General features: G+C 34.4%; 1 protein-coding gene across 1 annotated transcript in view; it reads right to left on the reverse strand.

Moving 5' to 3' along the window:
- Positions 1-2,832: 2,832 nt before the first annotated feature.
- DCAF17 (DDB1 and CUL4 associated factor 17) overlaps positions 2,833-16,303 on the reverse strand; it is a 41,891-nt gene continuing 28,420 nt past the window's right edge. Inside the window, exons 10-14 of the mRNA XM_016123881.2 lie at positions 14,968-15,077; positions 12,120-12,210; positions 11,384-11,467; positions 9,333-9,488; positions 2,833-8,545 (exon numbers count right to left, since the gene is read on the reverse strand). Coding sequence (XP_015979367.1) covers positions 8,399-8,545; positions 9,333-9,488; positions 11,384-11,467; positions 12,120-12,210; positions 14,968-15,077 — 588 coding nt within the window. The 3' untranslated portion in view covers positions 2,833-8,398. The remainder of the gene's footprint in view (positions 8,546-9,332; positions 9,489-11,383; positions 11,468-12,119; positions 12,211-14,967; positions 15,078-16,303) is intronic.

Below are 16,303 nucleotides of genomic sequence, written 5' to 3' on the forward strand. Positions count from 1 at the left end.
TTTAATAGAAATTTTTCTTTTCAAAAAAACTCACATATCATGGATTAATATAATAAATAAATTATATAATGACAATAACACACACAGCCAGCAATTGCTCTTGGTAGGTATACCCACCCATGAGTAAGCCTGAGAGCAGGCATGAGCCTGGAAATTAATTTTATTTGGCTTGTATAGTGGTTTAAATCAGAATTTAGAGCCATCATTTAAAAACTGAAATATTTACCATAAATCAAGATTTATACCTTTTTTTTAAAATTGTAAGACCTACAACACCGAACTCATGTAGAAATGAACCCAGACAATTATTAAGTCTGAGCCTGTTGAGGAATGTTAAACCCAGAAAACTGACCTTCACTTTACCCAGTCTCACAATAAAACATGAAGAATGTTCTGGGATTGCTTTTTACTAGCTGTACCTGGTTAATGGCAGGCACAAAATCAGATAAGGATAAAATTCTCCATGATAAGGCAAAATTGAGCAGCTTGTACCTGGAGAAGCCTCACTCCATGTAAGTGGTACCACCATCAGCTTTAGATTCTTGTGAGAATTAGTAATGCCTGTACCTAGAGCATGCTTTGTGGTCCCCTACATTTTTAGGGTCATCTCTAAAAATAAAAATTTCCATACACTCTTCTATTACAGAAACTTTCCTATCCTCTGTTGGTCTCTATCATTCGTATCATTTTTTCTGTTTGATGATACACATCGATGTTAGAATTAGGACTGACACAAAGATCCCAGGCCTTAAAATCGCTAGGTTAGCTTGAGGGAGACATAGGTAAACTGTAGGAGACAATACCTTGGAATATAAGGGTAGCAAAAGAACCAACCTTGGCAAAGGGGTTATAAGGGGTTTGTAGATGAAAATGAGAAATTACTTCCATGTAATGTTCCCATTGCCTCCTTGATTAGGATAAGTTGGCACACTAGTTGATGAGAAATTACAATATGTGAATGGAAAGATTTATAATTTCCTGGTTATTTCTATTAGCCCTAGGTAGGGTGATTATGCTCAGAAGAGGCTTGGTTTCTACCTGTTGTCCAGGCAGGATTAGCAATGTTTTCTTTCACTCACAAAAGTGTCTGTGTTTGGACATATATATTATATGATCCCTTCAACTTTAGCCAAAGTAGCAGAAGCACCTGAGACTTTACAGCAGAAACTGAAATGAAAACCACTGGATCAGGAGTCCAGATGGTAAGGGTGACCAAGACAAACTCGGAGAATGAGACATCTGGGATGTTTTTATTAGATGAGGCAGTGGGCCCAAGGACCTCTTCAAGTTCACACTAGATTTCAGCCAGCATGTCTTCAAGCAGATATTATTGTGTAATAATTGAGGTTTTAGAAGTGGGAGGGTTTGAGGCTGGGAAATGCTTTAACTCCCGCTGACTTTGCTCTCTAAAGAGAGAAAGACAAATTACCGACAGAAAAATTAAGTGTCAGAATGGCTTTTAAACTGTAATTCTTTAACCATGCTTTAATCAGTCTTGTTGCTCTTACAGATACAGCTTGAAAAGCTGTGCCCTTGAAGCTTGTGATTTTCAAAGAAAAAAAATGGTATTTAAAATAGAAAGATTTAGAAATGATTGTCTCCTTGAGCAGATGCCCTACTAAGAGAAAAGATATACTTAATTGAGCCATAAAACTTATTGGTAAAAGAATTGGTAAAGAACTTACTGGTAAATAATTTTTTTGAAAATTTTATCTGAGAGATTTATGGATGCTTATTATCTGAGAAGGTCAAGTGGCCTCAATATAAATCCTTTAACTGATTGTTATCTTTATGAATGTAGTTAATTATACGTTTTATAACTCCTGTGGTGGTTCAAGGTTTCACGCATTTGGAACTAAAATGGGTTCAAAGTACTGGGGTCATGGCAGATACTGACGTTTCTATGTCAGGTATAATTTTATTTAGCATATAAACTTTGTAGATTGAGATAAGACAATGAGAGGCTGGCAACATGCCCAGAGTTTTTCCAAGGTTATAAATCCTAACTTGCTAAATTCTGTTTATGAAGATAAAACCTCTGGCAAAGAGCCAAAAAATATCTGAAAATTATTTGTAAGAGCAGAAAGTCATCTATATAAAATGTTAACATGTATCACAGTACAAATAGTACAAATGTGATGGTAAACTTTATGAATTCATTATTTTTTAAACAATATGAAAAAGAGGAATTGCATAAATTGTCTGACTCAAAGTATGGTTTTAAAGAGGTCTCAGGTGGGTTTACCCCCCAAATTCGAGACTGGTTTATCATTCAAAAACCAATCAATGTAACTTACCACATTGCCAGTCTGAAATAGAAAAACCATATGACCACCTCAATAGACTGAGAAAAAGGATCTGACAGACTCCAACATTTACATCCAATAAAATTTGGAAAACTAGGACTAGTAGGGAACCTCCTCAAATTGATAAGGGCATCTATAAAGAACCTACAACTAATATCATATTTACTGATGAAAGACTGAATGTTATTCCCTATGCGTTGTATATCTACATGCAAAAAACAAAAATCCCAAAACTTTGACCCATGCCTTGCACCATATATAAAGATTAACAACAACAAAAATGATTATAAATCTAAATGTAAAACCTAAACTAAATGTCTGAAATTAAAACAAGACTGACCATAACAAGTGCTGTCAAGGATTTGGGGCAACTGGAACTCTCATATACTGATAATGAGAATATAAAATGGTACAGCCATTTTGGAAAAACAGTTTTAAAACAGTAAGCATATACCTAATATATGACCCAGACATTCATTCCCTCTTGGTTTTTACCAAACAGAAATAAAGCATACATCCATACAAATTTCTATGCAAATGTTCATAGTAGCTTTATTTATAGAAGCCAAAAAAATGGCAACAACCCAAACGTACATTAACAGGTAAATGTATTGTGATTATATACATACAATAGACTGCTACTCAGGAATAAAAGGAAATGAACTATTGATACATGCAACACATATAGATTTCAAAATAACTATATTGAGTGAAAGAAGCCTCCCCCAAAGTACTTAGTGCATGATTTCATTTATATAAAATTCTAGGAAACTCAAACCAATCTAAAGTGACATATAGTGATAACCTTGGAAAGGAAAGAGAGGCAGAAGGGAGGGATTATGAAGAAGCAAGAGAAAACTTTTTGGGGTAATGCATGTATTTATTTTGTGTGTGTATGTGTGTTTACTCTTCATTGTGGTGATGTTTTCATGGATGTGTACATGTCAAAATGTATTAAATTGTACACTTTAAATATGTGCATTATATGTCCATTATACCTCAATAAATGTTATAAAAATGTAAAATTTACACATGGCAAATAATTTACACATGTGCTTACCATTATTCATTAATAAGGACATATAAATTAAAATCACTTTGGGATCCAATATAGTTATTGGCTAAGCTGTTTAATATGTTTTCACATTAGAGCAAAAATTTTCAATTTAGAAATATCATGAACTCATAACCCTTAAAGAAAATGGTCATATTCTGCTTTTATGGAACCTCTTCTCTGGTGCCATTTTGCCCTGTACCATTAGACATATGGAACGATCTAACATGTACCCATAGAAAACCCAGGTTTGTTCTCTAATGTTGGATTCCATTAAAGGAAATGGGGTTCCTGGGTGAGCAATGTATTCCATGTTTGAGAAAGAATAGCTCAAGCTGAGTTTTGGGTCATCTTAACTACTATCATGAAGAAAGAATATTTTCAGCAGTTCCTGATGGGGGGTGGTATTAAAAAAAGAGAAAGTTGACCTCACAAGAGTGCTCCTAGGCACAAGTAAAAACAATCTTAAGTATCAACTAGAAAAAATTATATACCCACCATAAAGATTAAGCTAAAAAAGATAAACAAACACAGTGGAGAAAATATGAAGCAACTAGAAGTCTCATACATTGCTGCAAGCATGTAAAATGGTATAATCCTTTAGAAAAAATATCTGGCAGTTTCTTATTAAACTAAACATATAGCTACTCTAGGACCCCATAATTTCATCTTTAGATGTTTATCCAAGAGGAATAAAGACATAGGGTTTACACACAAAAAAATTATACAAGATTATTTACAGTACCTTTATTTATAATAGTTAAAAAATAGTTCAGGTGTTTATCAACAGGAAAATGGAAAGAAAAAAAACAAACTGTGACATATTCACACAAAAGAATACTCAGCAATAAAAAGGAATGAACCACTAATACATGCAACCTGAATTAATCTCAAAAACATGCCGAAAGAAGCATTATGCTTTGTATAATACCATTTCTATAAAGTTTTAGAATAGGCAAATTTAATCTGTGAGGTAACATAATCAGAACGCTAGTTACACCTGATAGGTGAAGTAGGATTGACAAAAAAAGTACATGAGGAAACTTTCTGGGATGATCATAATGTCAGGAATTTTGCAAAGGGTTTCGGTTACACAGGTGTATGTATTTGCAAAAACTCAGCAAATGTATACTTAACATTTGTGTACTTCATTGCATGTAAGTGTACATCAAAAAATTTAAAAACTAAACAACATGCCTGTTGAAATATCAGGGGAAAGTATCGATGTGCAATTTATTTTGAATGAATCATTAAAGTAACATGGATAGTTACTTTGTAATAAAACATGAAGAGTGGAATGTAGAATGCATGGGGTTGGTATTTGGGTATTTACCATAAAATTTTGTTAACTTTGCTATACGTGTGAAAATTTTAATAAAATATTGGGAAAAGCCTTCAGTTGGTCTTATTTTTCTATTATATAGCCTTTGCCTGAAATAAATTGTTTTTTTTTCTGTAAGACAAATTTTCTACAGTAACACAAGAACCAGAAATTAGCACTTGAAATTTCTCTGAAATTCTAAAAGGTAATTGATATATGTAAATATGGTAAGAAATGTAAGAAAGGATAAAAATTATTGAATTGGAAGCCAGGTTACATTAAGAGTAATTACCAATACTGGAGTTTATTAACACCACAAATAGGATGAGAGTACCATTTTTTGTACCTTTACTTTTAACTACCAGAAAAGAATCATCCTCTATGACAAATTACATGAGTAACTAGGTCAACTGTATCTCAACCAAACTTTGTCCAAAATTTGGGTAACCAATCAGCATTAAAAAAACACTTATTAAACATTTTCCTGCATACTCAACATTATAACTGTCAGTATGCTATATATGGGATAAAATAACATCCTTTGTCTTTTGAGAGCTTTGGAGGAAATCTGGCAAAGTTTCTGCCAAACAAATTTGGATGTGTTTCCCATCTCTATACTTATTAACTTCTGTAAGTCTCACTTTCCTCATTTATAAAATAGAAAAGAATGTAGTTCATTCCTCATATATTTTGAATGTTAAGTGAGACAATTCACCTTACATGTATCACCATGACTGGTAGACAGCACTCGGTAAATATATATTTTAAAAGTACATACAAGAAACAAAATATTCAACTGGTAGAAGAATGTGGAGTACCTTAATTTGTTTAAATAGAACATATCTCCTCGCTAGGTAGTTCAAATAGTAACTACGATAAGATTTGTTTTGCTTTCTCCCAGCATTGCAAGAAATGTTTCAGAAAGCCAAAGAACAATAATCTGCATTGATATTATAAGAATATGGAATCTTAAATCAATGAGTAAAATGAAGAAATGCTCTTCTGATCAGCTTAATATCTGGACTTTCTGAAAGAAGTAACCCTGCTTCACCCAGTCTTATATTAAATGCTCAGGATGTTACTCATGTTACTCCATGTTTTATGCTTGACACTAGCACCTGTTGAATGGGTTGGCACACAGCTAAAGTCTCTAACACAGTCAGGTAGAGAGAGGGGTTAAAGTGGGCAGGAGGATATTAACCCCCACTTTCCTCTATCCACAAGCGAATGGCAGTCTCATGCCTGGCAGGTGGCAGAATGAGCAGCTGCATGCCACTGTGGGGAGATGAGAAGCCCATACTTTTCTGGGAAGCATGCTGTATTGTCTCCTGCTATGTGTGTTATCTGTAAATTTCTCACAGTCTTGCTATCTTCTATATCTTTTGCCATCTTTTTATCAACCATCCTGTTAACAATCATGCATCCCACATTCTCATGTAACATTACAATTGCCTGAAACTAAGTAGTAGTAGCCTTTTCTTTCAGTTGGGGCATAGCCTTCCCATTTGTTACATGGCCCACAACTCCCTACTGTCACACTAAGTACCTATCCTGCCTAGTCCATATGGCATTTCGATCCTGGTCTAGTCTGATTTTGACAATGGTGAGCCGGCAGGAGTTTCTTAGAAGTCAGTTCATATCTAGATTCAAAGTATTCCACACAGCCACACACCCACCAACGCTTACCAAAGAAGCAGAAAGGAATCTTGGTTTTCAGATGCCTTTCTGAGTAGATGAGTTCCTTTCTAGCATTTAATCAGAAGAACGCAATAACTTAAAGGAGAAGAGGAAAGTCAACAAATCTCTTTTCAAAAAAATCTGACAAGATTCAAGTCTTAGTACATCCTATTCTGAAACACTCTTGGAAATGGAGAATAGGCTTTATGCTTTTATACTGCACTGGTATATTTAATCTACTCCTCCTGTTTCAAGATTTGTATTAACTGGACAGGACTGTTTAGCTAGTGTCTAAGTGGAAGTTTGGGGCTATATCTAGCATACTGTAACTATTGAACTGCTTTGTAATCACATCACGTCTCTAAAATGCTCTGAAAGCTTCCAATATTATATTAAATAGTACTATTAAATATTCATAAAATGAGAATGGGGTTTTCGATTAGTGAATATAAAATTATTAGAATTTAAAATATGAAAATATTTTCATCATCTTGTTCATGAAGTAATGACTTCTACCCTCCCGAATGAGTACAATACATAGGATTAGATTCAGATAGATTATATTGTTAGCCCACATATATTATCCCTTTTTAAAAATGTTACTAATCTTTTTTTTTTGTTGCACAAAAGACAGTTTTAGGTTTCTTTCCCTTGTTTTGTTTAAATTTATGAACTCTGCTACTAATTTCTTGACTTTTATAATAGCTAATATCTTTCCCTCTCAGACCTGTTGATCATAAGCTTGAAACTTATCTGCAAACTTCAAGGGCAGAACAGGGCAGAATACACATCTTTCTCAACACGGGAGCAAGTCAAAACTGAAGGATTTTTTAATATAAATCATCCAAGCTCAAATCCCTTATTTTAACTTTACATTTGACTCAGCAATGATTTTTGCTGCTGTTTACTCTATTTTTACTAATTATTCTTTGGAGTCTGAATCAGAGAAATGTGCTGAACATGTTGATTATAAGCAATTGGATTTCTCAAACAGGAAGCACAAAGAAATATTTGCTTCCTTTACTTAGGTTGCTTTTATTTACATTCTGAAGAATGATTATCTGAGTTCAAAGATCATATTTAGATTGGTTCTAACAAAGAAGAAAAAAATACTTGTTTTATAACTAAGATAAAGCAACACAGTCAGTTCCAAGTTACTCCTGGGATTACCTACCCTTGTACATGGAGCAGAACTGCTGTGACCCAGTATACCTTTACCTTACTGCACAGGTACGAAAATATTGCCTATGCAGAATTGGAAGACACACCAAATAAACAGAATAGTGAAATAAGTACAACATTCTTAGGTGTATTAAAAGCTAAACAGGCCACATGCTGGAAAAAATTCCACTTAAAGTATGCTTGGAATCTTTTACAATAGTCTATAAAAGAAAATAATCAATGGGAACATCAAGCCAAGAGAATAAAACCATGGAAGAAAAGATAATTTGGGAACTAAAGCTGATTCCTTATACTATATACAAACACAAACCACATATACATATATAAGATTGAAAAAAACTGTGATGCCGTATTTTTGGTTCCAAAATATGCTTTCACATTACAGATCTTGTTTCTTCTCCTTAAGCAAAGCTTGGTATAAAGGACACAGGATTTTTTTATCTTTTCTATCTTTCTTTTTGTTCCTCCCTTCTAGTCTTACCAATCAAAATTCCATGGCACCCCTCAAAAACCATGTTAAATACCTTCCCACCAATGACCCTCTCCCCAACAACTGGAATTTAACCTGTCCTCCTCTGCTCGACATTTTATATTTATATTACTACCTCGCTAAAAGCTCTACAATGCTAGACTTCTTGGGACAGCATTCTAAAAATCCTTTACATAAAATGAAGTCCTCACCACCTTGTATGGCAAGAGTTTAACAAACAAGTCACAGTCATCTAAAGTCAATACAAGATATTTCTGGAAAATACTGGAGAACTTGCTATGCAGATAATAAAAAAGGAGGACTGGACATAGCTGCTGTGGTATCTGGCTAAAAGTCTGATAAGTTACATTTCAAAATTTAAAATTATATCACTCTTTTTCACAACTTCTGTTTGTGGTTTCTTCTTCTCCGGGGTCACATACCATCTGGTAAACATAGCAGCTGAAGACTCTGCTGGGTTTCTGTTCAATGTGTAGTACTAAGTCTCTGTCAAAGTAGACTTCATGGCTATATGTCTGCAAAGAAAACACAGTCAAATGGAATCTCCTCTTCACACAATTTTGTTCACTAATAATTATGTCGTAAAAATGTCAGCACCTATGCTAGGCATCTTCAAACAAACATTTGGAGGCAAAATAGTTGCTAGAAATGGTTTATTTTTCACTATTTGTGGATATGAAGATTACTTATGAGAAAATCATGACATAAAAACATGAGAATGAAAAAAGCCCTGGATTTAGGAGTCTGAACACCAAGATTCTACTAACAACACTGCAACTATTTCACTGTGTGACTGTGGGCAAGTTGCTAAACTTCTCAGGTTCTCCGCTGATAAAATAAGGACTGGATAAAATAATGTCTTCTATTCTTTATAACTTTTATATTCTATAATACACAAAAGAGTAGAAAAATCCTTCAAATGTGCCTAGAAATGCTACATGCTTAGATATGTCTCTATTAAATAACTGTGGGATACTATAATACAGTACAGCTTTACTTTTTAAAACATTACCAAACTTATAAAACAGAAGAAAACCAAAGACTATGGTAAGAAAATAGCATGTCTCAGGAAAAAAACATAAAGCTTTATCTTTAAGGCCACTGGTAAGGCAACATCTTCTAGTCTCTTAGGGAGGAAGGCTTAAGAAGTACTCATTTTGTCTTGTGTGCAGTTCAATAACCTATCTCATGTGGTCACTGGTCTAGGTGAGCTTGGACTGACACAAACACAGTAACATCTGTTCCAAAAATGTCACCTATAAAGAGGACTCTTACAATCTGTATTCCATGGACTGTACTTACCACATCCCACGACTCCACTAGTGGAATACTCTTAAGTAAAGTTCCATATTCATTACAGTGGAAATCCAGGTGTGCTTTTCCTTCGGCATCTATTTGGGTAACAGCTACCACAGAAAGCAAATCCAACTCATCTTCATAGTCCACAATTTTGAAAGTCTCAAGGAATATATGGATAAAGTGGAGAGAAAGAGAGGTAAATCCAGTTATTTGGTAAGGCTCATTTCTACAATTGTAGTTTAACTATTCTTTTACTTATAAAAAGACAGAAAGAATGAATGACTGGGAACATAGGAAAAACGTGTCTCTATTTATATGCCTACTAAAACATCAGCCCCAAGATGTTCAAGCCTCAAGCGATATCCTACAGTTTATGACAAACAGAACCAAGTCTATGTAGATCTCAGCAAAAGTAGAACTGAAATTTTCTATTAGACAGCAAACTAGAGCTTCTGCAAATTCAAAAGAGGTATTTAACTGCTGTTTCTGACATGTGTGTCCACTGGTTCCAAGATAAGACTAGATATATAGAACTCAGTACTGAAACCTGAAGACTACCCACTGTGCTCAGAAGGTTCTTATGCCAGAAAAACACAAGTCATTTCAAGAAGAACTGATAGCCAATCATATACTATTAGCCATCCTTTAAAACAAAAACACAAACAATAAGCTTCTTTGGTTCCATACAAAAGCAAAATACTGCTGCTTATACTTCAGGGAAAATAATAGGAACTGAAATCCTGCCCACAGATAAGAAATGTAAGTTAGAAATGATTAATGATGGTAAAGAGTTAAGAGAGAAAAACCCAACCCCAGAACTCTGTCTCAAGAACGAAAACCTGGGACTAACAGCCGTATAAGATAAGCAGATCCATGCCCAGCCATCCATGGATGAACCACAGAAAGATATATCTTAGCAGGCACAACAAGTTTCTCTTAATCACCACATACTAATCTTTCACTTACATTTGGTCAAACTGCTTTTTACTCCATTTATATTTTCTGTCTTTACCACCTTTGACATAAAAACTTACATAGATTATATGGTTCCTTTTTAATTTTTTTGCCTTAATCTTACCTTGGACAAATTTCAAAGGGTGACTTTTTACATGGGTGTCACTCATTTTATAGATTGTAGCCACAACCCCTTTAACTTTTCTTTTATAGGCTAGAAGTTTTTGTTTTCTAATTTCATGATGCAGAGTATCTCTCTTTACCACTACTTCTTTCTGCCTTAATTACTCTTGTTACCTCTTAGTAATTTTAGTATGTCTTTCTTGAATAGTTTTACATACAGCACAGGGAGCTTTCTGCTTTATTCTCAACAAATTTCAAAAGAATAAGTATATTTTTTTTTCTTTTTTGAGCACAGCCACATACTAGGCCACCTCCAATCTATTTTTAAAAATTTTCAAAAACTATCCTTAGAAGGCTACTCTATCTAATATGTCGACTAGAAACAGTCACACAAATGATACAGTTTTATGGTCTAAGTAGATTTAGTAGTTATGCTATGGTTATACACTTGAAACATGATAACTGTCAGTTGATTGCAAAAGTACTTCCAATGCTTTTTTTTTTTTTTTAAAAAAGAAAAGGGTAAGAATGTATTGGTTCAGTGACTAGCACTGCCAGTTGAGGTCAGAGCTGAACTGATTTATCCTCACACCCTCCTCCCCTGGCCCATGAACATTAACAAACATATCCATGTCTTGCAGGTAAAAAAATAAGGAAAAGCCGTAAAATCATCAGGGTATAACTCGAGAATTTTCTATTAAGAAATTTCCCTAGAAAGTATACACATCAACAAAACAATAGGCTAATGGCATTTTCAAATTATTTCAGTCCTATGAACCTTTCTGCAGACAAAATCTTATGAGTAATTCCAGTATGAAAAATAGAGGATAATGGTTGAAATAGCACACATGATCTGACTAACTAAGCCTGCATGGGGCTTACTCCTAATCACCACCCCTGGGTCTGGGAAGCATAACTTAAAAACCAAAGGGCAAGTACACACTAGTTTGGCGTGTTATCTTTGGCTAAAATAATACCTCTTGCTCTGGGTCATCATCCAGAAGGTTAAAATTTCTTTTTACCACCCGTCCAGAAGCTGTAACAGTGGGTAAGTTTTCATTCTGTCATAGGAAGAGAAAAAAAAAAAATCCTATTATATGTAGTCAATAGCAAAATTATATTAACAAATTTGGCAAAATTAACCAACCCTTCTCTAACATTCACAATTCTTTCCGCAACTGAGAAAATTCAAAATCAGATTTCTGATCTTTTGATTGATTAGTAAAAATACTTTGTTACAGTAAAGTTTTTAATGGATAAAATACCAAAATAGGCAAAAATAAATATAAAGGTGACAGATTTGCTACTTCACTTGCTTTAGGATAGTACAACAAATTGAGTGGATCTGCTTTTGGAAATTTCCCTATGCATGATTTTCCTCATGTCCCTAATTTTGTATGCTAAAGGAAAAGAACTGTCTGGAGTTAAAGCATGGTATGTGATTTTTAAAGATTTATAAACTTTAAGTTTGCAGAATTAATTAAACTGAAAGGTCAATAATTCAATAAAAATTTAAATAACAACCCAAAAAGGGAAGAGAAATAAGCAAAAGACAAATCTTGTACATACATGGGACTAAAACCCATGAAGACAAATGAAAAGACTTTTATATGATTGTGCTGTTCTTTTCAGCCACATTACAAGGCAAACATATTATATTCTTATATAGAAAGACAGTGATATACAAAGGATTTTAAAGTATTCCTGACTTACTTTGTTCTTTTCCCTGTTGGCCAAAATGACAAAATCTTCAGAGATCTGATGCTGGGTACTATTATTTCCTACTTCATTAAGCTTTAAAACTCTGAAAAGGGAAAAAGGATTCTGAGAACCCAAGACCTCAACGCAATATCAAAGTGCTTAAGTTGAACTGCTGAAATAAAACTCAACAACTGAAAATTATAGTAACAATACTGAGTTCCCTTTTTGGTCAGAAATAATAATGTCTAATCACCTAGATGCCCATAAACTTTCCATTTGAGATTTTGTTTAACAGGAACTATGACAACAGGTACTACTGAAGTAGATAATGAAGCAGCTTGATTAGGCTTAAGCCACCTTCCAAACTGGCTTAATGAAAGTTACTTTAAAGAACCTCATCTCTGCCATCCTGTAACAGGTCTTTAATGTTTCAGCTTTAACAATGGTTATTACAGTACAGGCATACCTAGTTTTATTGCTCTTCACTTTATTGTACTTCACAGATGTTGCATTTTTTACAAACTGAAGGAAGTAAGACCCTCCACCAGCAAAAATGTTATGACTCACTTTATTGTCATACCTGCTTTATTGCGGTGGTCTGGAACCAAACCCGCAATACGCATTTTTATTTATGAAGACAGAATGAGAGATCAATGAACAACACTTTGAGTTAACTGTAAGGCAGGCTGGATTAGCAACTAAGCCTAAACTAAGTTTTCATGATAGAAAAAATATTTAAAACCTGAAACTGACTTAATACTTTTCTTTTTTCTTAGGATTACATTTAAAGATTTGGGTTTTCTGAGTGCAAATGCCCTCACGGATCAAACTAATTAAGCAAGAGAATATAAAATTTATTCGTCACCCACACAAATCTCTTCACGGCACTAACAAGCTTCAAAAGCACACCCTCGTTCAAGCTTAAAGTCTTAAGTGCAGGCAAAGAGAACAGCAGGGAGAATCAGCTATGTAGCCAGAAAGAGCCAGAGACTTTAGAGTTTACCAGAAACAAAGAAACCAGATTATATGTTAAATTACTCAATTAGTGCTGATATTTAAAAGTGCCTATCTTTTAAAACCTGCCAAAAAGGCACACATTCTGTGGACCTTATTTTTTTAAACTCAAACTAACATTAAAAGATGAGTGTTTACAAGCATTAAGGGTAAAGTTTACTAAAGCTGACCCAATTTTTAAGATTTTTTTTGTGAAAGTTCATAATCTTATTTCATTAAGTCCAGTCATCTTCCTGGTAATCGATCCAGAGAAGTAGACTAAACATGAAGCATAAGTAACAAAGAAAGCAGACACTGTCTTTCCTATTTAACAAATACTTACTGAGCACTCATCTGTGCTAAGCACTGTGCTCAGCGCCAGAAACCTAGGTGTCAAAAAGCTCTTTCCCTGTGATTGTAGAGTGATTCCAAAGCTAGACATGTAAACAAATATTCACACAAAAAATTAAATTGCTGTAAGTGCTACAGAGGAAGATTACATAGTGGGTACAATGAAAATATGTGGGGGAGCTAATCTAACGAGGGTGTCAGGAAAGGACTCTGTAAAACAGGGACATTTAAGCTGAGGCATAAAATATGAATAGAATTCAGGCAGGAGAACAGGTAGGGTAAACAGACTCCAGAGGGAAGCGGTCAGCTTTCTGAAAAGAAGTAAAGTGAGTAGGAGGATAGTCTTTCAGACCATGCCAAGGGCAACAAGAAACCACAAAAGGTTAAAGCAGAATTCACAGTGGTTAGGTTTTTGTGTTTGTTAATGTTCCTCAAAATCACTCTTAGTTGCTAAGAAAACAGACTTAAAGAGAGTAAAAGTGGCTTCTTGGAGTGCTCTAAATTGTCCTATAGTAAATTACTACAGTCTAGGCTAATGATGACAATGATCTAACAAAGATGGTGACAGTGGCTAAGCGCAGAAAGAGGCATATTTAAGAAATATTTAGCAGCAAAATAAACTGTGGATTGATTAACAGAATATGTGGAGTATATGTGTGTGTATGCACGTGTACACACGAGAGGGAGGTAGGAAGGATGGGGAGGTGGAGAGAGAGAGAGAGAGAGAGAGAGACAGACAGACAGACAGACAGACAGACAGACAGAGACAGAATGAACAATGATGAAAGAAAAAAGGGTAAGAAAGTGCCGAGAACGATTCCAGATTTCTGGCATGATCTCAGATGAGAGCTTTGGGCTTGGATGTAACTTTTGGAATTTTGGGGTATACATGATCTTTAAAGCTAAGGGAATATAGAATCCTGTAGTAAAAAAAAAAAAAAAAAAAAAAGGAAGAGTGAGAAGAAAAGAGGGTCCAAGTCCTGAGGACATCCAAGAATTAGAGTATGAGTAGAAGAGCATGAAAGTACACAAAGAAGGACAAATTACAAGGAGAATGTTCAGGAGAACTGTGGTGTCAGGAAAGCCAAATGAAGAGTGTTTCAAGGAAGGAGAGAACAACTCTGTGGAAGATGTGGGTAAACAAAGCAAAACAAGGTTTACTTCAAACAATCTGCTACTTCTCCTGTGGTAAGGCTGTCATTTAAAACAAAGACAAATCATCTTCCTTATCATTTGTTCTGGAGAATTAAGACTTGATAAGGACAAGCCAATCTGTCATAGTCTTTCATTCATATATTATCCATCAAAAACATATTCAACTGTAATACTTACAAACAGTAATGATGAGGCAAAAAGAATTGAGTTGGGTTTTCTAGATGCCAGACTCTGAGAAAGCACCCTACAAGCAGCTAATTATTTCCATAATTGGTCCAACAGTTAGCTAGCAAAAGCAAAGATGCTAATAAATGCTACCAAAAGCTACTTTTAACTTTAGAGTAACTAATGAAATACTCACTTGACCTGATTTGGGCCAACATGTATTATTCTACCAGAAGCGTCAGGATGAAAGTAGATCCAGTCAGATTCTAGAGAACAACACTCCATTTCTTGGATCCCATTTTTTGCCTGAAGTTGGAAAAAAATATTGAAAATAAATATTAAAAGAAAATGATTTTTCAAATCTAAGTTCAGTGACGGATCACTAAGTCAAAGGTAAAAGGAAGAGAAAATATTAACCAGTTGAACTGGGATGTGTCTAAGGGCTGAATTAGGACATTAGAACTTGAGAAATTCAGAGCATTTAAATTTAGAAATTTCATAGATTTACCCTGTACCATACATTATACCTCACAAATAATAACAGTTACCATAACTCAAGAACCTAATTTGTGTCAGGCATTGCATTAGATGTTAACAGCAATCATTATTTAATTTGATTTTAATGACATTCAAAGCATATATTGTTATCTTCATTTTATGAATGAGAAAACTGATATACAAAGAGCATAAATATTTTGTTCAATGTTTTGCACCTACCAAACAGCAGCTCTGACTCCAAAGTGCATTGACTTTCCATTATGTAACTCTGCCATAATTATGCACATGCAGTCCCTTACAACTTCTTACTCCTTTTCCCATCCTCAACAAACTGTCAATCAGAAGAGTGGGTAGCACAAAAACAAACATGCAACCAAACCTAAAATCTCAGAAATAAGTCATATAATCTCCTTGGATAGTCAGATAGTAAACTCTAATGGTGAGGAAATGGCTTAATACTGCTTAGCACTTAAGGCAAGTAGAGAGATTTATTTCACAGTAGTATACTGTGATATGTACATAAATGTTTTACCTTATACACAGGAGCACTGGGAACTAACATACCATAGATATGTTAACCTCATTAGTTTTATCCAATTCACTCAATTTCTTTTATTTCTCCAATAGAAAATGAGATGTTACCATCTGTCCTATTTGATACTCAAAAGCTTTTGACATATTAATGTATATATTCCATTACTGACAAGACACTATGTTTTAATTATCACACTAGGCATTATTACCTGACATGAATTTAACACAGTCCTTGCCATCGAGAAGGTCATGGTAAAAAGGGAAGGCAAAAAATAAACAGAATAACAGGCTGTGTAAAATACAAAGTCATCAAACCATGGATATTATCAAGCATCCAACCCAGGTGAGAACTTCAGGAAGAAAAAAATCTTGAACTGAGCCTTAAAGGATGAGCGGAAAATGATTAGAAAGAGACAGCAAAATCAAAAACATAGAAGTGTTAATCCATATAGTATATATATGCAAAAACATGAGTAGCAGCCAAAATTAAATTGAGAAGT

This window comes from Rousettus aegyptiacus, unplaced genomic scaffold, assembly GCF_014176215.1.
Source record: "Rousettus aegyptiacus isolate mRouAeg1 unplaced genomic scaffold, mRouAeg1.p scaffold_m13_p_2, whole genome shotgun sequence".
Classification (NCBI taxonomy): Eukaryota; Metazoa; Chordata; class Mammalia; order Chiroptera; family Pteropodidae; genus Rousettus; species Rousettus aegyptiacus.